Raw genomic sequence first — 22,236 nt, 5'->3', positions numbered from 1 at the left:
CAGTTTCTAAAGCCCACAGGAAAAGAATATGATTTAAATATTAATTAGTTAATGTTGGCAAAGCAAGCTCAACATGAAAAAGAACATGACTGATCAATATAATGAGTCCCCTTCTAGACATAAATAACTACAGAATCACTCTATGAATCTGTATTGTATCTTAAATCTCAGATAGCAATTGTGATTTTTGTAAACAATGAGAACTTCACCATAAGAAAGAACATTAAGATTTAAACCGATATCTACTACTGCTACGTTTTGCAGTTACCCTGGCAGACACATCTCTATGAGAATTCTAAAATCCCAAAGTACACTAAAGAAAACAGCATTTCCTTCAAGAACCAGAACGTCCAGCAATTAACCAACAAAAGATACTCTGAATGTAATGAAGGACAAAAAGTACTTTCAGAGGCCATGATCTTGAATATGCCGTCTTGTGTGTGTGTACTTAGTCAGGTCCAACTCTGTGACCCCGTGGACTGTAGCCCGCCAGGCTCCTCTGTCCATGGGATTTCCCAGGCAAGAATACTAAAGTGGGGTGCCATTTCCTCAACTCTAGGGGATCTTCCTGACCCAGGGATCAAACCCAAGTCTCCTGCATTGGCAGGCCGGTTCTTGATGACTGAGCCACCCGGGAAATCCATAATTAACACAGAATGAATTTAAAATACAGTCTCAGTGATTTGCTTTGTTGATCTCTTTCTCCTACAAGAGAAACCTCTTGCAGAGACTTAGCTGGAATTCACATGCAGCTCATAAGCTGATGTGTGTCCCTGAAGAGCCTCACGGTGCTGTTCAGAGAGCCGGCCAGTGATCCCCCGCCAGCCCCGCCCAGCGCGCACCTGGAAAAGCCACACCTTGGGGGACGGAACGGGTCGCCTGTGTCTGCAGGGGCCACTCTGCACTGACGCCACTCACTCTGTCAGTGTGCAATTCTCCAATGTGGCACGGCCTCGCTGCTAACACAACCCGCAAACATCACAGTGACTCCTGTCGAAAGGGGGTTTCACTTCTGTTAAAAAGGACAGCATGGTCCAGTTTGAGCTGAGGTCACATATGTCCACAGATCTTTCAATTCAGCATTCAGCAAGATTTTTTTTTTCATAAATTGTGACAGCATCCTGAAATAACAGCTTTTCATTCTAAAACTATGCATTTTATTAAGAGAGAAGGCACTTACTAAAAACTGTAACAAAGGGCAAGGTATTCTGTCTGTGATATATGAAGAGAAACCTTTCAACAGCAAACAGGGACTCTGAAAACTGGATAAAAAACGAAACCAAAGGCTCTGATGAGGTCCGGCCCATCCTAAGGCAGTTCAGTCATGAATGAGTTGCAGGCTCTGGGGAGGGTTACCACACAGTGTTCTCTTCCTGAGAAACAGACTGGGTTCCTCTGCTACCTCTGCTTCCCTCACCATTGTCCACGACCAGGAATCCCACACGGGAACAGGAGGGCGTGCTAAGTGGACCTGACTGCCCAGACGGGATCCTGCATGTGCACCTTGGCGGCAAGGAAACCCTTCTTCACTAATAAAGGGGAGGTTGTGGCTACAGAATCTTCTCGGGCAACCAATGAGAAGGCAAGATGGTGTTGCAGAGAATGCTTGTGGGAGAACAGAGGGTGGGCTGACATCCCGTAAAGGGACTCAAGGAAGAAGAGCCTGGAACCACGGGGTCTTGGTCCAGAGCCACAGGAGGCCACTGAGGAACGCGTGGGCCTCCCGACCTCAGAGCTGCACGCTGGACCCCGCCGTCACCCGCGCCCAGGAGGCCGCCACACTCTGTGGACTGAACGGTTTACACACGAAGGCCACACATCTACGGTAACTCAAGGCCTATGCACACGCACACGCGTGTATTATGCATTCTGGCCAAGTCAGTGGCGTGCTTAACAAAGAATCAAATCAGGACAAGGACGAGGCCACGGGAGACCAGACTCAGCAGCAGGCTTCTTACGGAGTGATTCAAAAACGTGACTCTGAAGTAAAAACATCTGCAGAGACCGAGAGGATGGACCCAGAGCCAGTCACACACAGGGAAGGAAGCCAAAGAGAGACAGACAGCGGAGAGAAGCGCCTGTGTCTGGACTCTCGAGAAACCGCACAGATGAACTTCTGTGCAAAGCAGAAACAGAGTCACAGATGTAGAAAACGGACACACAATACCAAGGCAGGTGGGATGCGTCGGGAGCCTGGGACGGGCACGCACACACCACTGACACTCTGTGTAAAACGGGAACTGGTGAGAAACCGCCACACAGCCCGGAAACCGCCACGTAACTCAGTGCTCCGTGGCGCCCCACGTGAAGGAAGTCCAAAACGAGGGGGTATACATAGTGATTCACTTCGCAGCGCAGCGGAAACCAACACCACAGTGTGAACCAATCACACTGATACAAATCAAAAAAAAACGATTCTCAAAACGGGAGGGTAAGCATAACTTGGTCTCCAGTCATAACTTCCAGGCAAAACATCCCAAGTGGAAAAGTCTGACTCTTAGAGCTTTTCATCACCCCCAACAGGACCAGACGCGGCTGCATGGACCCCAGCTGTGTCATTCACGGCCCCGGGAGCTTCTGGGACTATCAGCCACCCCTGGACCACACAGCAGGGCTGGGTTCCGATTCAGAGCAGCGAAGAGCTATTTGCACACCTGGTATGACACCGCATGGTACCCTGAGGACCACGGTGACACCCTTTCCCAGCTACCACGTGAAAACCCACAGCCCCTGGGAGCGGGGAGACCTACTTGTTTGGGGGTGTCTGCGGAGGTGGTGTGGGCGTCAGCACCTCGGAGACCATTAAACTCGAACAGCACTGTGGGGACAAGGACCCGCGTCAGCAGGCCGACTCGAGCTTCCCATCGCCCGGGACGCGCGCCCCGCACAGACCGAACACTCACAGGCTAAAAAGACGCCAGCCCAGCCTGTGGCAGGGAAATAGCAATTTACCATAACACTTATGCTAAGAGACTGAAAACGCTGCCTGCGGCCAGTGCCCTTTTTAATTCAGGCTTCACCAGGCAGTACCCACCAGGGACAGCATTAATTAGCGGGGGCGTGCAGAGGCCCCCCCACCCCCGCGCGGGGGCCTGTCACTGCGCATCAGACCCTCCGGATATGGATACACCCTCTGCATTGGAGGGGGCACCCGGGCCTGACCCCCGCCCCGCCCCCGCCATACTGTGTCCTCACCACACACACACACGCCACCATCGCAAGCCAGCTCTCTGCTCACAGGCCAAGAGAATGTGCCACTCAGCACCACCCTGTGCCAGCGAGCAAAGAGCCAGCGTGCATCATGCCCATGGACAGCTCGGGTTTCAGCGCATCCTGGTGGCAGCATGCAATTAAAATGCAGTGTTTGCAAAACAGGCTGATCTCCGATCAAACCACAGGGCATTTGGATGCAGGGGCAAAGCCGTTTCAGGCGCAGGGGCTGAATGGAAAGTCTAGAGCGTGACCCCGTCCCCTCCCCGACCAGGGCCGGACCCCGGGAACTAGAGGCTGCGTCCCAGGCCCCAGGGTCCGTGGGTGTACCTGTGTGAGCCCGCATGTGCGCCCGCAGGTGGCTGGGCTGGTGGAAGCTCTTCCCACACTCCACGCAGATGAAGTCTCCCTGGTGGGCCTGCGTCCGGAGCGTCCCTGGGGGGCAGTGCAGGTGCGGGGAGGGGGGAGAGAGGGGGCGAGAGGCAAGCATCATTAGTCCCTCTGAGCCCTGACGGGAGGCACCCCCAGGCCCTCCGCCAGGACCGAGAGGGCGCACAGGATACAGCGAGGTAAATGCCGCTCCCGTGATGCGTCCTCGGGTGGGCGGGGCCTGGGCAGTGGGCGCCCCGCATCTGCCAACGGGGTGACGCGGCCAGACAGCTGACGAGCCAGAAAGCAGGGCCGTCCCGGACCCCGCAGCGATGCCACACACCTGAGAGCTGTGCACCCCCCCGCCCCTTTCCTCCATGCCCTGTGCAGCAGGCAGAGCGCAGACGGGACACCTGCAAGGAGGCTGGGCTTGAGCACCAACCTCCGTCCCTCCTGTCCCTCAAAGACGCAGGGCTTTTGTTAGGAAAGGAGGCAGAAAACACTTTCTCGTTTTCCTGCCTTTTCTGTTTGAGGGAAGGGGCTTCCCCAGTGGCTCAGTGGATAAAGGATCCACTTGCAATGCAGAAGATGTGGGTTGAATCCCTGGGTTGGGAAGATCCCCTGGAGGAGGAAATGGCCACCCACTCCAGTATTCTTGCCTGGAGAATCCCTTGCACAGAGGAGGAGCCTGGCAGGCTACAGTCCATGGGGTCGCAGAATTGGACATGACTGAGCAACTTAGCACACACACACTCTGAAACAAGGGCTAATTTTTCATGTAATATTAGCTCCCAGACCACTTCCTGGAGCCTGACCTTCCCAACCAATGGGTCAATGGCATCTCAATTCAATAGGAAGACTAAAATCAATACTACTACCTAGAAAAAGTTATGCCTATGACAACAAAATTTTTTAAAATGATGTTCCCTGAGCTGAGCATTTCTGCACCCTGAGCCTGACACTTGAATGCAAAAGGCGAGTGCAAGGATGACCGAGGATCTTTGCCAAAGTATCTGAAACCAAATCAGGCTTCTCATCCTTTATCAGAAGACACAGCATATAAAAATAATATAAAATTAATGCTACTTGTCCTCTGTCCACAGGATTCTCCAGGCAAGAATACTGGAGGGGGTTGCCATTTCCTTCTCCAAGGGATCTTCCCAACCCAGGGATCGAACCCCCGTCTCTTCTGTCCCCTGCATTGGCAAGCGGGTTCTTTACCACTAGCACCACCTGGGAAGCCCACATTACAGATACTGTTTATGAGATAACAGTCAAGGAAATGTGTGAATTGCAGAGCAGATCCTGGCAGATTTCTCGTGGGACAAGTCGTGAATGTGAGTCTCCGAGAAACAGAAGAATCTGCCCACAAAGTTCTCAGCTTCCCACAGACTCCTTCAGGGACGTTAGGAGAATGATAGCTCATGTTTAAACCCACCCGTCCCGTCATCAATGAAAGATCCCTTACTGACAAGACGGGGTCTCCAGTTCCCAGTCAGACATGGCCAAGTGTCAGCAGGGCAGGCGACCCCAGGAGCCACGGGCTCCTGTGCTGGGCACACCCGCCTCGTCCCTGGCTTTCTGATCAAGCTGGGGTGGGATGGAAAGCTGAGGAGGACATCCCTGGATGACCGACTGATGGGCTCAAGAGAGGGCTCCTAAGGGTGCTGGACTCCCCAGTCCTTCCAAGCATGGCAGCATTAAGACCCCTTCTGCCAACAGCTTGGCTGTTTAGAACAGTCGCTCCCTCCTCCGATTCTGGCCCAAGAAAGTCTCAGCTTCACCAGTGCTCTGTTCCTCCCTGCCATTCACTATGAGCACCATCCCCTGGGCGCTGTGAAGACCCTCAGGGACAACGGCTGTAGGTGCCCAGATTTTCCCAAAGAGTGATCGGGCTGCATCTGAATGTAGGTCTTCAGTACACCTCCGGGTCACCCAGTGATGATGAACTCCCTTCAAGTGGCCTCTGCAGCTAATCCTGACAACACGAGAAACTAAACCAATGCGATGCTTTTCTTCTAAGTAATTCCCATCCAAACCAGCAGCAGAAAAAGCAGGATAGTAAGGTTTTGTACCCACCCCTGAGCTCGTGTACCCACTGACCCCCATTCTGATTTCCTCGTGTTAAGTATACACACACATACCCGCGCACACAGGCAGACACACACACACACACACACACACTCACACACAGATTCTTCCATGCATTTTATCACATCATTTTCTCCCTACTTTTTAAAGAAAAGATCCTTGCCCTTTATGGTCAATAATATTATGCCCAAGCTACTCCAAAATTCTGAGCTAGTAAGAAAGGTTACACACTTCATTTGAATTGAAGGCTACCTGGTGAGCAAGCGGCTCTGAAACCCTGACCTCAAAAGTAAAGCTGTGTATAAAGTGGGCTCAGAAAGGAAAGGGAGAGGCCTGGGGCACCTGCAGACTCACCCCCAAAGCCCTGCCAACACTCATTCAAGCTCATTACGCTGTGAGGTGCCCTGGCCCCTGCAAGGAGAAGGACCCCGCAGAGACTCTACCAAGATGCGTACAAAGGAAGCCCACCTCTTCCATCATCACCCGAGCAACGTGTCTGGGGCATAAAAGAGGTTTTTTTTTAAAGTCCCAACAAGAAAAACCGTATATATTATCCTATCTGGAATTACCCTATTCTTTTATTTTCAGTGTTTTTATTCTAAAATCCATGTCATCATCTACTGCAAGCTGGATACAAAGTCTGGACATGCAGATAATGTATTATTTTACGACTTATTCTATCCACAAACCATTCACGCTACCCTCATACCTGCTTCCAGACCGGGGATCTACATTGCAGAATGATAACAGAAAATGTGGCTCTTTTCATCCTTAAACGATTAGGCTTCAAGCCCTAAGGGAAGTGACGGTGATCGTTCCCACGTGATGTCCTTTCTCTTTCGGCAGAACTTCCAGACCATTCATTTCTACACAAACATCATTTGGTCAAAACACAGGTGGGGAAAAGCTCTCTGAGAATCCTCTCTCTCAACCTCAGAAAACCTCGATGCCTTAGAGGCATCGCCTGAGTGCAACATTCTACCTCAAGGCAATTCGTCCCTAGAGAATGACAGAATCACACCTCCAGCTTCACAAGGACCGATCTCATGTCCACCACAGATGAACTGCTCTCCTTTTATAAAATTCCCTTCTGCACGTTTCCATCGCCCCCCCTGCAAGGTGATGCTCATAGCAATCCCAGGGTGGGGGGCTGCGATCTTCACCCCACAGGGTGAATACACAAATCCCACAGGGAAATACACAAAAACCGAGTCAGAGGACAGCGTGATACCCCAAAGTCCTGGGACTCCTGGAATAGGACAGTTACAAAGATTATCTTCCAAGGAACCCTAAAGGAAATCAGTCCTGAATATTCACTGAAGGACTGATGCTGAAGCTGAAACTCCAATACTCTGGCCACCTGATGCGAAGAGCTGACTCACTGGAAAAGACCCTGATGCTGGGAAAGATTGAAGGTGGAAAGAGAACGGGACGACAGAGGATGAGATGGCTGGATGGCATCATTGACTCGATGGACGTGAGTTTGAGCAAGCTCTGAGAGTTGGTGATGGACCTTCCTGGCGTGCTGCAGTCCATGCTGAACTGAACTACAAGATTATCTGGAATGGAGATGAATTAGCCAAGGTTCTAGATTCCTGATGCCAAAGTCAAACACATATGTACTCAAGGAAAAAGAAAAATGGGTGGACACCAAAACTGCAACAGTTTAGTTACTGCCAATTCAGCAGCGTGTCGATGATGTAACTGTTGGGAGGCGGATGCACTTGGTTCCCAAGCTGCAACAGTAGATAGTGTCTCCGTCACAGGGAACGCCACTGTCCTGTTCACTGCTCTACATGCGACTTTGGCACACCTGCTGTTTCCCTGCAGCCGCAACACTTTAAAAGCATCATAAACCCTCAGACTGTAAACAATCTGCCCGCAATGCGGGAGACCTGGTTTCAATCCCTGGGTCGGGGAGATCCCATGGAGAAGCAATCGCAGCTCCCACCAGTATCCTTGCCTGGAGAATCCCACAGAGCAGCCTGGCCGGCTCCAGTCCAAAGGGTCACAGAGAGTCAGACACGACTGAAGCGGCTTAGCACGCAAGCACCTAAGAAACCCAAACCAGGGTGAACGAAAACACCACGAATCTGCACACTCACGCCTGACATATTTCAGTGCATCCATGAGAAGAGTGAAACATCCAAGAAGAGCAAAGAGGCTTCACGACGACTTAGCATTTTTCACTTTAAAAGATCAACATGGAACCTCTGTTTAAGGGGGAAAAGCCTTAGAACGGTTTATTTTTAAAATCTTAAGGAAAACATTTCAGGCTACTGGGACTTCAAATTCTGTCATCTGAAGTTCTCTAAACCTTAACTTAGAATTCGCGTCTCCTTCTGGGGGGAAGAGGCAACAAAGCAGACCCAGAAGCAGCACAAAGAGCCTCAGGAAGCGGGAGTCTTTGCCGCTCACCAGGGGCCGACTGGTAGGTTTAGAGCACAGTCCTGCGGGCCGTGAGACGCAGCACATGAAGTTCAAGTGGAAGTCACTTCAACACCCGTGCAAATGCAGGGTCGGGGGGACAGACTCCAGGAAGCCCTGGACGGATGGGAGAAGGTGACCAGGGACACAGCGCCCACAAAACTCACTGTCATCTGCATCTGAGTCCTCTCTGCTTCAGGGGCCACAAGAACCCGATCTAAGAAAGAACTGAGGTTGGCGTGAGATGCAAAGGGCCAACCTACACACCTTTACTCCGTCTCAGAGCGAATAACCTGCACTTCTCGGACACACTGCTGAGAACGTGAAGCTGGTGCGTGCATGTCTGCCTCTGCGACCCCATGGACGGTAGCCCACCAGGCTCTTCTGTCCATGGGATTTTCCAGGCAAGGATACTGGAGTGGGTTGCCTTTTCCTCCTCCAGGGGATCTTCCCAACCCAGGGATCGAACCCACATCTCTTCTGTCTCCTGCATTGGCAAGCATGTTCTTTACCACTAGTGCCACCTGGGAAGCCCCAAAGTTTTATTGTTTAAACTTTCCCTCTTTTCTGGCCACACCCTGGGACATGCAGGATCTTAATTCCCCAGCCAAGGATTGAACCCTTGCCCCCTGCAATGGAAGTGCAGAGTACTAACCACTGGACTGCCAGGAAAGTCCTTTCAATTTATAATCAAGAACAAGAGCATGGGATCCCACGCATGTGTTCTGTGGAGCTGGCAAACTTGCTGCAATTGCTAATCATTATCAGTAATAGGGGATGGATGGCATCACCAACTCAGTGCACACGAGTCTGAGCAAGCTCTGGGAGATGGTGAAGGACAGGGAAGCCTGGTGTGGAGTCTCAAAGAGTCGTACACGACTGAGCAACTTAACAACCCCAACAGGCATGAATTCTGAGACATTGGGGAGATACGAAGACAATGGTATGAGGCATAATTTTTTCCGGAATTTTAGCGCACGTCAACTCCCCAAACCCTGTAAGGCACATTCCTGCTCTCCAGAGGCTCCACTTAACACACCCTGCACACTGACGTGCCCTATTAAAATTACAAACATATAAAGGCAAAGCGTAAACAGTCACTTCAAGTGAACATCCTGTCTTTGCAGACACGGGAGGCAGTGGATGTCTACTGACGCTTTTTAAAAATGGCTGAGTGGGGACGCGCCCTGGAGGCCGCCTGCTCGGCATTGAGGAGACGTGACTGGAGTGCAGGGGTGTCACAGGAGCAGGGGGCCCAACGCCAAATGCCCCAGCCCCCGGCAGGCAGGCAGGGGCAGGAAAGCAAGCACCCATCCCCGTAGGCAGGGCGGGAGGGCACAGCAGCCAGGCCAGCTGCCTAAGGACCCAGACCCAGCAGGCAGGCAGCCCACGGCCTTCTACAGAGGAGGTTCCCTAAGTGCCCCAGGCGGGTGGGCAGGCGGGGGGGCTCCCCCTGAGGGCCTTGGGGGGGTGGGCGGCTCCCCCTGAGGTCCCCAGGCAGGTTGGGGGCTCCCCCTGGGGTTGTCAGTGGGGGGGGGGGCGGGGTCTCCCCTGAGGTCCCCAGGGGCATTGGAGGCTCCCTGAGGTCCTCTGGGGGGGGTGGGGGCTCCCGGGGGGCAGGCAGGTGGGGGCTCCCTGAGGTCAGGCAGGCGGGGGCTCCCTGAGGTCCCCGGGGGTTGGGGGGCTTCCTGAGGTCCCCGGGAGTTGGGCAGGTGGGGGGGCTCCCCTGAGGTCGTCAGGCAGGCGGGGGACTCCCTGAGGTCCCCGGGCGGGAAGGCAGGCGGAGGGTTCACCCTGAGATCCTGGGGGGTGGGGCTCCCTGAGATCCCGGGGGCAGGCAGGCGAGGGTTCCCTGAGATCCCGGGCGGCATGGGGCTCCCCCTGAGGTCCTGGGGTATCGGGGACTCCCTGAGGTCCCAGGAGCGGGCAGGCAGGTGGCTCCCTGAGGTCCTGGGAGGGTGGGGGCTCCCTGAGGTCCCAAGGGCAGGCATACGGGGGCTCCCTGAGGTCCCAGGGGCAGGCAGATGGGGGTTCCCTGAGGTCTGGGGGGGTGGGGGACTCCCTGAGGTCCCGGGGGGCGGGAGGCTCCCCCTGAGGTCCTGGGGGCAGGCAGGCCGGGCCGCAGCTCTCACCTCTGCGCTCGAGCACAGGGCTGCTGGCGCCCCAGCTCTGGTAGAGGGAAGCCAGGTCCTTCGGGATGTACGTCTTGAAGATGCTGAGGAGGTCCAGGCGCTTCTCGGGGCCCTCGGACGCCGGCTCCTGCTTGACAGGGTGTGGGGCAGGTGGGCCCTGAGGGACTGCGGGCCCTCTGGAGCCGGCCTTGGAGGGGGGCTCCCGGGGAGGTAGAGGGGTGGCCCCGTCGCCTTTCCCGTGCGGCTGACCCTGAGGCTGAGGGCTGAATTTGGCTTTGGGGGGGTCCGGGGCACTGTGCTTATTTGGGGGCCCGAGGCCTGCCCCCTGCCTGCCGCTGGCAGGGGCCTGGGGGCCTGCCCGGGTGATGACAGTGGGCGCTGGGGTGGCGCTTCTGCTGAAGCCCCCACTGCCTCCCGTGGCCCCGGGCCTGGGGCTGGCCTCCTGTTTGGGCTTGGGCGGAGGCTGCTCCGGGCTGGGGCCAGGCCGGGTCTGCCGGGTCCCGTCGGGGCCGGCCGTCCAGAGTGTACAGGGCGCCCCAGGGTGGCCCTCCTTGCTCCTGGGCAGGCCAGCGGCTTTCGTGGGCACCCCCAGGGGCGAGGGGCTGCCTTTGGGGCCTGGCGCCCCGCCCGGCACCTGGGTGCGGGTGAACCGGGCGATGGGCAGAGGCTGGCACTCCTTGCCCCCGAGGGCAGGTGGGGGGCCCGTGCGTCCGCTCCGGGCCAGGAACACCAGGTTGCTCCTGATGCTCTTGTAGCCGTTGGGCTGAGTCCACTGCGGGGCCACGGCCTGGCCGCTGACCCGGTGCCAGACACGCTTGTGCATCCAGAGCACCTCGGGATAGTAGGTCTTATGGCCGCAGTATGGACACGGGTGCACGGCCAGCGCCGCCTGCAGCGAGGAGGCCGGCTCCCGGCGGCCGGGGTCGTCCCGCGAGGACCGTTCGCTCAGGTCCAATGGGACCAGGTCTGGGGCCGGCGCCCGCTTCCCCGCTGTGGGGTGCTCCTTGGTGTGCAAATCCGGCGGCCTCTCCCGGGGGTAGGCGGCCTGGCTCTCAGAGGGCGGCTGCAGACCCGCCGCCTGGGCCGGGCGTGGAGGGAGGTCAGCCGCGTCCCTGGGGCCCGGGCCCTCCTGCTGGGGGCCACACGCTGGCGTCTTCAAGTCCACAGAACACCGAGGCGGCTCGGGTCTCCTGGGAGCGTCCCTGCTGCTGCTTTCAAGTATGGACACGCAGGCCGCGATCCCCGTGCCGGGCTCCCCGGCCGCTCTTCCTGATGGGCTGTTTCCAAGTGTGTGGCTTTGGTCTCCATTGGAGAGCACGGTCAAGGAGACGTCTTCTGGGAAGCAGCAACGGTGTGGCTTTGCTCCTGCAGGATTGAAACGCAAAGTGTGATGTTAGTGTTTCTCATCAGGACCGGAAACCATGGAGCTCACCCAAACTGCCCTGCACCCCGCAGCGGGGAGGCCAGTGGAGCTCAGGAACAGTGCAATCCAGTGCCCGGATGGATCAGCAGCTCTCTCTTAAGGGCAGACCAAACTCGAGGGCAAACCAGCATTATTTAATATTTATTTCTCAATTAAGTGACTCAGTAGAATGCAAAGGAAGATAACATAGCTGCCTATCTAGTGACATGTAACTACCCCACTACTAGTTAACAGACAGGGACCAGCTGTATCAAAACACAGAAATAAGGACTTAATTCTTTATGACAGATAGGGCTTTCTGCAACTTTCAGCCCGTGGTCACGCAGAGGCAGGGCCAGGAAAGAGTGTTCTCCCCCCCTGCACCCCCAGGGAGCTGCAACTGCTTCAGAAACTATGGACCACTGGTCTGGCCCAGAACGGGCCCCGTGACTGTCCTGTAAGCCTATGTCTCACCATCCCTCCCCTCACCTCCCCCAATCTGCTTCCCAGGGTGGGGGTTGGGGGGAATGCCCCAGAGAAATAGTGCCCCTCCTTGAGTGGGGACCCCGCTCCCACCCCCCGGGGCCTGCCTGCAGGCTCACGCAGGCGACGCGGCTTTGGAAGGCCTCGTGGTGGGTGGTGGAGCCCTCGCCCACCTGCTGCACCCTCGGTCAGGGAGGGGCCCAGGAGATGGGAGTGACCCTGTCCAGTGGCTGCTGGGGGAAGAGGCAGGTGCTCTGGGGTAACTCAGCTTGACTGTTCCAAACGCTGAACCATCCTTGGGTCAGGGGCTCGTAAGGGGAAGAGCTGAGCCTCGCATGCGCAGCAAGTTTCTAGAATTCTCCATACCGGACCCCGAAAGACTTCAGGTCTGCAAGTCCAGAATACAGACTTTCTCTCCAAAAGCGGGGGTGCACGCACATGGTGATGCAGTAAAACTCGAAAGGACAGAGCAGCAGAGGGTCAGGAAGAGACCCCCCTGCGGCCCCTACTGCCCGGGAGGTGATCCTGGAACAATCTGAGTGGGAGATTCACCTAGCAGCCCCACTCCCTTCCTTAAAACCCAGATGTAATATCTGCAGTATGTGTGTGTGTGTTTGTGTGTGTGTGTGAGTGCGCGTGCACTCAATTGCTCAGTCATGTTCGACTCTTTGTGACCCTACCAGGCTCCTCTGTTCATGGGATCCTCCAGGCAAGAATAAATACTGCGGTGGGTTGCCATTTCCTACCCTAGGGGATCTTCCCGACCCAAGGATGGCGCCTGAGTCTCTTGTGTTTCCTGCACTGCCGCCGGATTCTTTACCACTGAGCCACCTGGGAAGCCCCAAACCTGCAGTGACGCCCCTAAATGGCAGCTGGCGCTCAGGGAGGACAGCAAACTGCATGCTCAGGTAGCGGGGTCTCCCCAACCCAAAGGCTGTGAGGATGCCCCTTCCAAGCTGTTCCTCTTCATGGGGGGAAAAAAAAGACCCACCAAACCAGTGTATGGGGGGTGGGGACAGTGAGGAGGTTCTTGAGACAGAAAAGAGCCTGAATACAAATTATTCTAGTGATTTGAGCTGTGTCTGGGACATACAGTAACCCTCCCCACAAAGATAAAAGATCCCAACTACTGTGAGCCCGAGAATTCCCACAATGAAGAACTCTTGTGTTTCAAGTAATTTTGAGGGCTTCCCTGGTGGTCTGCAGGTTAGGAGTCCACCTTGCAATGCAAGGGACACTGGATCGATCCCTGGTCTGGCAAGATCCCAGGTGCCTCAGAGCAGCTAAGCCGGGACACCTCAACCACGAGCCTGCGCTCTGGAGCCACAGCTATGGGACCTGAGCTCCTCACCAGGAGAAATAAAAAACACATACACTCATCTTTGTAAAAACTAATTGTGAGATTTCAGCAGTTATTTTAATTTTTTAATATTTGTGAGTTCCCAGTAACTTTTGCAACTATTACCAGTTACCAAAAACTTGTTGTGACAGCAAGAACATCGGTTTTTAAATATTTCTCAAAAGAGCCTTCTTTAATAATGGTTTACCCTGCCTTGCTGCTGCTGCTAAGTCACTTCAGTCGCGTCCGACTCTGTGCAACCCCATAGACAGCAGCCCACCAGGCTCCCCCGTCCCTGGGATTCTCCAGGCAAGAACACTGGAGTGGGTCGCCATTTCCTTCTCCAGTGCATGAAAGTGAAAAGTGAAAGTGAAGTCGCTCAGTCGTGTCCGACTCCTAACCACCCCATGGACTGCAGCCCATGGGATTTTCCTCCCCTCCATCCATGGGATTTTCCAGGCAAGAGTACTGGAGTGGGGTGCCATTACCCTGCCTTAAAAGGGGACAAATATAAACACAGGGCAGAATAAAAGGTAAGATGTTGTAAGAGAAATGAGAGCCATTTTGCATCACATCACGGTTTAACTGAAACTTGAGAGTTACCCATCTGAAATGCAAGAAATTAACAAAGAGAAAACCACACAGGTGTGGGGGGGAGGGGGCGGGAAAGAGTCCCTGAAAAGATATTTCAGTGTCTCAGAAACACTGATTCTCAATGAAAAAGTAATGGGGCGAATTATCATCACAGCACATCTTGGATACAACGCAAAAATGACTTAAAAAGTTTCAGCTACAACAGCCATGGGGCTTCTCAATTCTCAAACACGATTTAATAAGCTTTCTGTGCAAGTGAAGCAAAGGAGATGCTGAAAATCCTGCCCCGGGCTGGTTCAATGGGGAAGTTCTCCTTCTGGGAGAATAAAGGGAAAATCAGCGAGGGGCGAAGACACGCGGCGTGTCTGCCATCACAGAGGGCACCCAGGAGAGCACGTGACCAACTGGCCTACTTGCGAGGCCGCTGGGAGGAGGGGCCACAGCAAACAAGGAATCGCCAGGCTTCCAGGCCCGGAGACGACACCAGCAATAAAGCCAAAGTCTCAGCTCAGCCTCACTGCCCTTTGTAAAAGCACAAGCTTTGTTTCCACAGCGAACAGTGCAGGAACCACTTCTGATGGCCCGGTATCTCTCCAGAACGACTCGGTCCTACAGCCAGAAAAGTGTCTCTTTAAGACAAGCATTCTTTCTCAAAGGTTTCTCACTCATTACACATGCAACGTGAACAACGATAATAATAATAATAATAAGGTCTCGGCGATAAGGAAACCAGACAACTAGAACACCAACAACTGAATAATCACGCTTAAATATTTTATACACGAATATTTTATTCCCTAAATTGTTCCTGCTCCTTTTTCTGCTGACTGAATGCAGTGTTCAAGTTTTCATTTTCAGTAATTAATCTATTCACATAAATAACTCGCAAAACTGTAACTTATTTGCGTTTATGGAAAAACATGTATTCAATAAATATCTTAGCACTCTGGAAGCCAGATTTTGATTTCTGAAGAAAAAAAGTTACAGATTAAATACAGGACTTCTGACTAAACTGAGTAACCAGGTGCCAAAAGAAAAGTTAACACTTGCAATCTGGAAAATAACTTTCTTAAGAACATTCCTGTTCAGAGATTACAGAGTCAACATTTTAGAGGTTGATCAAATATCTCGTGTATCCACCCAAGCTTCCAGTTAATGGACAGCAGTGTGTCCTGCCATAAAACAGTCACATTCTAGAAATGAAGAACTTACTGCTTCCTCATTGACACAGCCATAAAAATATGTCACTCAGGTCACTGGTGTATTTTTGAAAAAATCAAATCTATGCTGAAGTGAACAGAATTCAAGTCCATTAATACTTTCATGGCTACTGTAGCTTTTATACACCTTCCTTCAACCCCAAATCCTAACAGGAAACTATAAGTTGTCCATTTGACAAAGTTTAATCAAGTGTAAAAGTAAAAAGAAAACCACAAAACAAAACTTTACAAACCACGCTCTTAAGAATACTGAATATTTCCACTTTACAAAGGCAAACACAAAGTAAATCGATTACCATAAGGAAGCATGTTAAAGTTGAAGGAACTGGTGAAAGAAGGTGTTTCTATCACTTTAGATTTTAAACTGCCGCTGAGGGAGAGGAAGGAGCCCAGGGGAGCCTCGCATGTGAAGCTTGTTCCGCAAAGCTTCCTTAAGGACAGGGCGTCCGGAACTGCCCCTCAACCTCTACAAGGAACCCACTCCACTCAAACCACCTGTGTTTGTTGTGCCACCCTTTGGGTTTTAAGAGAGCCAGGTCGGATCAAGACTGCAGAAGAGAAGGGACCTGCAAATCTCCAACATATAACAAGGGCTGTGGATACACACTAGCAGTTACGTGGCTGGAAAGTTCTTATGCTGCGTAACTATCCCAGAATAGTTAAGACCCGCATTCTATGCATTTACGAACGAACTATAATGACCCTCTTCAGGAAACCGGGGCTATTTCTCAGCACCGCCTTCAGATGCAACGCCGGACACACGCCGACCTGCAGAACAAAGCCCGCGGGGCCCAGCGCCGGCCGCGGGGGAGGGGCGCGGCTTCCGGCGCCGTGCGGGGGCCTGGCCGGCAGAGGGCGCGCGCTCCCCGCGGTCCGCGCGCGGCCTGGCTTTCAGAAGGGGCCAAGGCGGCATCGACCTTTAAACAGAATATTCAGGTCCGGCGGGCTAAGCAGGGACGCGGAGAACTCGCTTAGAGTGTGCATCAGTACAATCACGCAGTTTTCACCTCTTAGTACAGAACGTACCTGAAATGGATAAAAGGAGTTCATGCAAAGGTCTTAAAGCAAGTTCACCAGTATTTTCAGAGAAGAAAATGTGCACAGCTTTAAACCAGTGATGCCCTTGAATGATCTGGCTAAAATGAACTTAGCTAAAATGATGGATCTACCGCATTGGACTGTGGGGCTCAGACTGTAAGGCAGCACTGTCAAATGTCCAGTTTTGGGACAGAAACGCACAGAAAAGCGGCACCTCAAAGGGGAGAGATCTGACCCAACAAGGCACTGTGGGGCCTGACTTCTTCACCCACAGAACCGTTGTCTACATCAAAATCAAAATTCTTTTCACTCCTGGAGTGCCGTTGTACATGCACTCAGAATGGGGGGCGGGGGCTGAATGGTCCGCGGACACAGTTTCCGAGCAGCACTTGGCAGGACTTGTCACCTACACACCCACAAAGTGAAAATTTTATTATTTCATGAGGCTGACTGTGTGCAGGAAACACCCCTTCCTGGCTTATTCCTCATCTTTTCTCTTAGGGCTCCAGCCAGTGTGTACAAGAGTGGTCCTGGCCTCGCACGGGGTTACCTGCGAATTCAGAGCCTTGGCCCCAGAGAAGGAGCCACGGGGACGCTACCTAAGCAGCGCCGGCTCGTCTGCCGAGTCGTCTCATCCCAACCAGAAGCTGGGCACTGGGGTCCTGGAGCCTTTGATGGTTACGCATGTGTGCATACAAAACACAGACTTTCTGTATTGCTCACATGAGGAGTTCAAGCTACTTTATAAATAATAAATCTCAAATGTTTCAGCCCACCAGACACACTGAGTGGAAAGAATTACTGTATATTTTACTTAGTAATTGTAGCAAATCTTTCCAAGTCACATCACTAAACTCTTTCTGGACTCTCAAGCAGGCTGCAATATAATGGGTTATAGTTAAATTATTTGTAATTAAAATGCAAAGTCAAGGTATATATACATTTATTCTTCATGTACTTCTCCATATCTTAGCTTTCATTTTCTCCCCTTTTTTAATAGAGGAAATAACTGTATTCCCCTTTCTTGCATACATATCTTTGGTTTTCCCCTTGACTTGTATAAGCTCCCCTTCAACTTATCCAGTTACTTAAAAATCTAGACAAAGAATGACAGCCCCAGTGGACCAATGCCGCACAGAACAATCTCAGGAAAGTCCCACTTACTAATGTTTATTTTCTCAATCCTTTAGTCATATTTCTATTTTAAGAAGGAGTTGCAATATCATATTTCGGTGATTGTTTTCCAGGAGCTCGCTGGCTAAGCAGGAGCCGTGAGTCTATGAATTAAAAACGTTTAAAGCTAAGTAAGGGTGTTCCAACATTCTAGAGCTGAACTCAAAAGAAAGGGCCCTCGGGCCAACTCCACCTCCATTGACCTAGCGTCCCCTCCAGGGCTATCCAACGGGACCTGCAGCTTTGGGATCAAGCCGCCCAGCCCGAAATAACTCACCTACGGGCAAGGAGAAGCATCAGGGGGAGGTGGGCAGGGGGCAACAAACACAACTGGTCACACTTTCATTCAGCCCCAGACAGGTCAATACTAACCAATACATTCTTTCTTTAACAAAACCCAGGCGTGGCCGCAGTGCTTTGGCCGGGTTCACGTGGTGAGCGGCACACACACGTGGCCCTCACAGAGCTCCGTGATGAAGGCAGCAGCCCAGCCACGCACCGGGGCCCAGAAGCTCCCCCGCGTCCTCCACTCCACCTGCCCTGTGACCTCTGACTTGTGTTCTCCCCCGGCACCCACATGAGGGCAGGACCCCACCCCCGAGGCCCCTTGGGGAACAGGGCCCTGGATCCTCCCCAGAACGCTGAGTTAGGCCCGAACAACGCTAAGACATGAAACAGGAAGTGACCTGCAAAGTCACCACTGATCCAACGTCCAGAGTCTGGGACCTAGACCTAGTTTTCACAACCGCAGCCCCTGATGCCACGTCTTCGCTCTGACGTGAAAACCCTTTGCCAGGCTGCCGGGCTTCCACCATCCGTCACTGATAGCCTCCGCTTCGCTCCAGGTGCGGCAGCTTACGGTTTACACGGCACTGCAGAGACGCACTGGTCCTGGGGGCGGAGCTGAAGCCAGAGCAAGGCTCATTCAAAGACACAGCGCTCCCGAAGCCTGCGTATATGCCGGGCAACCACCCGGCCCGCTCCCTCCCTGTCTGAGCATGCAGCCACACACAGTCACAGCCATGCGTGCGCAGATGCACGCCCAGCCACACACGCGGACACCGTGCACACACAGCCCTGCACACACAGACTCACGCAGGCACAGCCTCCCACAAGAGAACGGCTGTGTGTCTGGGCTGGGGGACCACTGGGGCAGCTGCTGGGGTAGCTGCCACGTGACCTCAAGTCCTGAGAACTCTCTCCCTTTCCCACAACCAATTACAAAGTCCAGAATTCGAAGCCCAGTGAATACACCATTCTTTGAAAGGAGAATGTGTGTGTGTGTGTGTGTGTGTGTTGAGGCTATTTTTAGAAGCTGAGCATATCAATCCACACCCTGACTACCTCAGCGTGGCCGAGACCAACCCCACTGCGAGCTACACAGGTGGGAACCCAGGGTCCCTGCTTCCTATTCTACTCACAGACGTCAAGAGACTTCAGGGTTTCCAGGAAACATACACACCAAACCTAAAACACGTAGCTGCAAAAAGTGACATGCTACTATTTACAGAATCTGGGGAAAACCACACGGCCACCCAGCACAGTCACGTGTCTTTGGAACCACTGCTCCACGGCTGTGCGTCCACGCGGGTCCCTGCACGAGGTTAAGGCCCCTGCGAGTCCCACGCAGCCTGCTCGCCCGTGAGGTCCCAGAATACATTCAGGGCACCAGGCCTGAGGCTAAAATCACCTCTCTGCTCTGCCAAGGGCAGCTGGCCAGGCTGAGCACACAGGCCTTTTGCCCCTCTCTGGAGCTTCTGCAAAGCACAGGGGCACAGACAGATCCCTGGGAACTTGCCTGAGACACAGCTCAGCAAATGGCAGGAGCAAAGTAAGGCCCATGGTGGACATTTCCCTCATCTCCTTCCTTGCCAGCTGGACACGGGGACGCTCCCAGTATGGCCTCACTGCCAGCTCAGGGGACCTCGGTCACTGCCCTACCACCCCCTCCAGCCTCAAAGATCCTAGGATCACCACTGTGTCCAAGTGTGTGTGTGCACATACATGTGTGTGCACATACATATGCATGCCCATGCGTGCATGCGTGTGCACTGTCGTCCCACGGAGAACACAGAGTCTGTTCAGCCGTGGGCGATAATGCCACACCCTCGCGGCCCTGCAGCAAACTCTGCAATGTACACCCGCCCCCTGTTCCCTGAAGACATTTCCAGCCCACAGCTCAGGCGTGAACAGGATCCGTGCACACGGTTTCCCGGGACGCGCCTGGTGAACGGTTTCCCAGGGCCAGGGCAACGGCACGCCCAGCAAGTGACAGGGGACACGGCCCCCGGCGCAGGGTCTGCAAAGGCACCACAGTCAAAGGAACCCCACACACTGCACCCCCGCCCCGGACGCCCACACAGAAGATCCGGGGACCAGAGGTCGTGATGTGTCCCCAGCAACTAGGCCGGCGCGGCTGTGGAGCGATGGATGCAGCTGGCGTCACAAGCACAGGCTGAAAGGTGTCAGGGCCCAGCTTAGGCTCAGACTGGACTCTGGCTCCACCTGGAGCCCTGTCTGCAGGACAGGGGAGGCTCAGCAAGGAGGTCCAAGCAGTCAGTCCTAAAGGAAATCAGTCCTGAATACTCACTGGAAGGACTGATGCTGAGGCTGAAGCTCCAATATTTTGGCCACCTGATGGGAAGAACTGACTCTTGAAAAGACCCTGATGCTGGGAAAAATTGAAGGCAGGAGGAGAAGGGGACAACAGAGGATGAGATGGTTGGATGGCATCACCGACTCGATGGACGTGAGTTTTGGCAAACTCCGGGAGTCAGCAATGGACAGGGAGGGCTGGCTGTGGGGTCACAAAGAGCCTAACACGACCTGGTGACTGAACAACAAAGGCTCAGAAGCACGACACGGACAGGTCTGGAGGTGAGGGCAGGCGGGGGGCAGAGGACGCCGGGCAGACCAGAGGCAGCCGTGGGGGCAGCGGGGACAGCCTCTCATGCCCTTCGCCTTCCACACTGTCAAGGCCGTCGTGTCCTAGCGGCAGTGCTGCTCACGGCTGATTTGAAACCACAGTGAAGCAGCATCCACCCGCTGCAGACAACCTCAGGCATAAAGCCTCTGTGTTTCCACGACGGGCCCCGCGTCAGTCTAAGTCACCCAAGCGGCGCACGAGAAGCACGTGTCGTGACTGCAGCCTCGTCACCGGGCTACCAGCGGACAGAGGCCGTCTCACCCGCGGCTCGGAATCCCGCCCGCATCCAGCAATGGCCACGCGGGGACCTGGTCCCCGCTGACCGGCCAGCAGCACCGGGCTCGAACAGCTCGTCCAGTGCGAGTCGGCCAAGGGAGCGGCATGCCTGCATCAGCAGCAGGCCGGCTCCTGCCACGGAGCAAGGGCCCCAGGTGCAGGAAGGCCCGTGGCCTCTGACCAGCCTCTCCTTCAGGAGGGCATCCCAGCCACTGCCCATCAAGGTCACGGTCACTGCGAGGAAGCAGCCCCTGACCAGCACCCCCCGGTAGCTCCTGCCTGCTTCCGCTCCAGAGGCCCTAGTGAGTCTGATTCTTCTTAAACAGCACAGCTGGTTAAAGGTGCTTTCCCGTCTCACCAAGGCCTCCCCTTTCCAGGCCACCCCTTCGAGGTTCTGCTGACTTATCGGCACAGATGAGGATTTCTGAGCTTTCGCTGAAACTTTTTTGTCGACACAAGAGATGTCCGAATTCCCAGGTGTTAGTAACAGCCTCTTTTTCATCACCAGCATCGGGTCCCACCTGAATCCACCGACAATCCTAAGACAGACAGCGTGGCTTACTCAAAGACGTGGAGCCCTAAGTGTGCGGGAGAGATGGCAGCCCAGAACAATTCAGGTAAAACTTTCCGTTTCCGTAACAGTCCTGCTCACTTCGTCTCCTCCGCACGGGTGTGCACTGTATAAAGATTCTATTTTTGTAGATCAAGGATACTGGAGCAGAACTCTGATGACCAAATTTAATGACAAAAAATTTCATTATCAAAATTAATTAAAATGCATAACCAAAATTAATAAAATTCTATTTCTTAACCCTGCCCTCAAAAGACTACAGAAAATGTTACCACTGGCACAACTAATTTGTCCAGTGAAATTAAAAAGAAAAAAACTCTAAGAAGATATAAGCCCAGTGGCTCAGTCGTGTCCACCTCTTTGCGACGCCATGGACTGTAGCCCGCCAGGCTCCTCAGTACATGGGATTTCCCAGGCAAGAATTCTGCAGTGGGTTTCCACTTCCTACATCAGCTAAGAAGATAATTTTGAAGTTAACAGTATTTTGAGGGGAAAAAAGGCAGGCATCTGAATATCTCCTGAGGAGAAATCATTTTTCTGGTAGGGATAACATCATTCACATACCAAAGTGAATTACACCCAATATGACACCAAAAACACCCCGTAGGGCCAGGCTCCGAGAGGCCTTTTGACATCAGCGCCCAGGACCCTGCATCAGCCAAGCTCCACCAGCCTCCCTGTGGAGGCTGAAGGAAGGTGCCTCCCACACAGCCCCACAGCCCCACTGATGCCCAGGTCCCCGTGGCGGCTCAAACGGGGAGGAATCCACCTGCAATTCAGGAGACCCAGGTTCGGTCCCTGGGTCGGGACAATCCCCTGGAAAAGGGAATCGCAGCCCACTCCAGTATTCTTGCCTGGAGGATCCCACGGACAGAGGAGCCTGATGGGCTACAGTCCATGGGGTCGCAAGGGGTCGCAAAGAGTCAGACAGGACTAAGCGACTAGCACTCTCACTTTCCCCATATCAGATGCCTGGGTGGGTCTG

The 22,236-nt window shown here is 53.7% G+C and overlaps 1 protein-coding gene across 8 annotated transcripts in view; it reads right to left on the bottom strand.

The window, feature by feature from the left end:
* Positions 1 to 22,236, bottom strand: part of ZNF516 (zinc finger protein 516) — a 101,521-nt gene that overhangs the window by 12,831 nt on the left and 66,454 nt on the right. For 6 of the 8 annotated variants that reach the window (XM_086372115.1, XM_086372113.1, XM_086372114.1 and 3 more), the window contains exons 3-5: positions 10,230 to 11,594; positions 3,541 to 3,645; positions 2,751 to 2,818 (exon numbers count right to left, since the gene is read on the bottom strand). In XM_086372115.1, the coding sequence (XP_086228241.1) occupies positions 2,751 to 2,818; positions 3,541 to 3,645; positions 10,230 to 11,594 (1,538 nt within the window). The remainder of the gene's footprint in view (positions 1 to 2,750; positions 2,819 to 3,540; positions 3,646 to 10,229; positions 11,595 to 22,236) is intronic. The other 2 variants (XM_086372118.1, XM_086372119.1) reach the window with 2 other exon arrangements.

This window comes from Bos grunniens, chromosome 24 (genome assembly GCF_055505025.1).
Source record: "Bos grunniens cultivar Pamir isolate PY7600 chromosome 24, Bosgru_T2T1.0, whole genome shotgun sequence".
NCBI classification, from domain to species: domain Eukaryota; kingdom Metazoa; phylum Chordata; class Mammalia; order Artiodactyla; family Bovidae; genus Bos; species Bos grunniens.
This window is presented reverse-complemented; position numbering and strand designations above follow the sequence as displayed.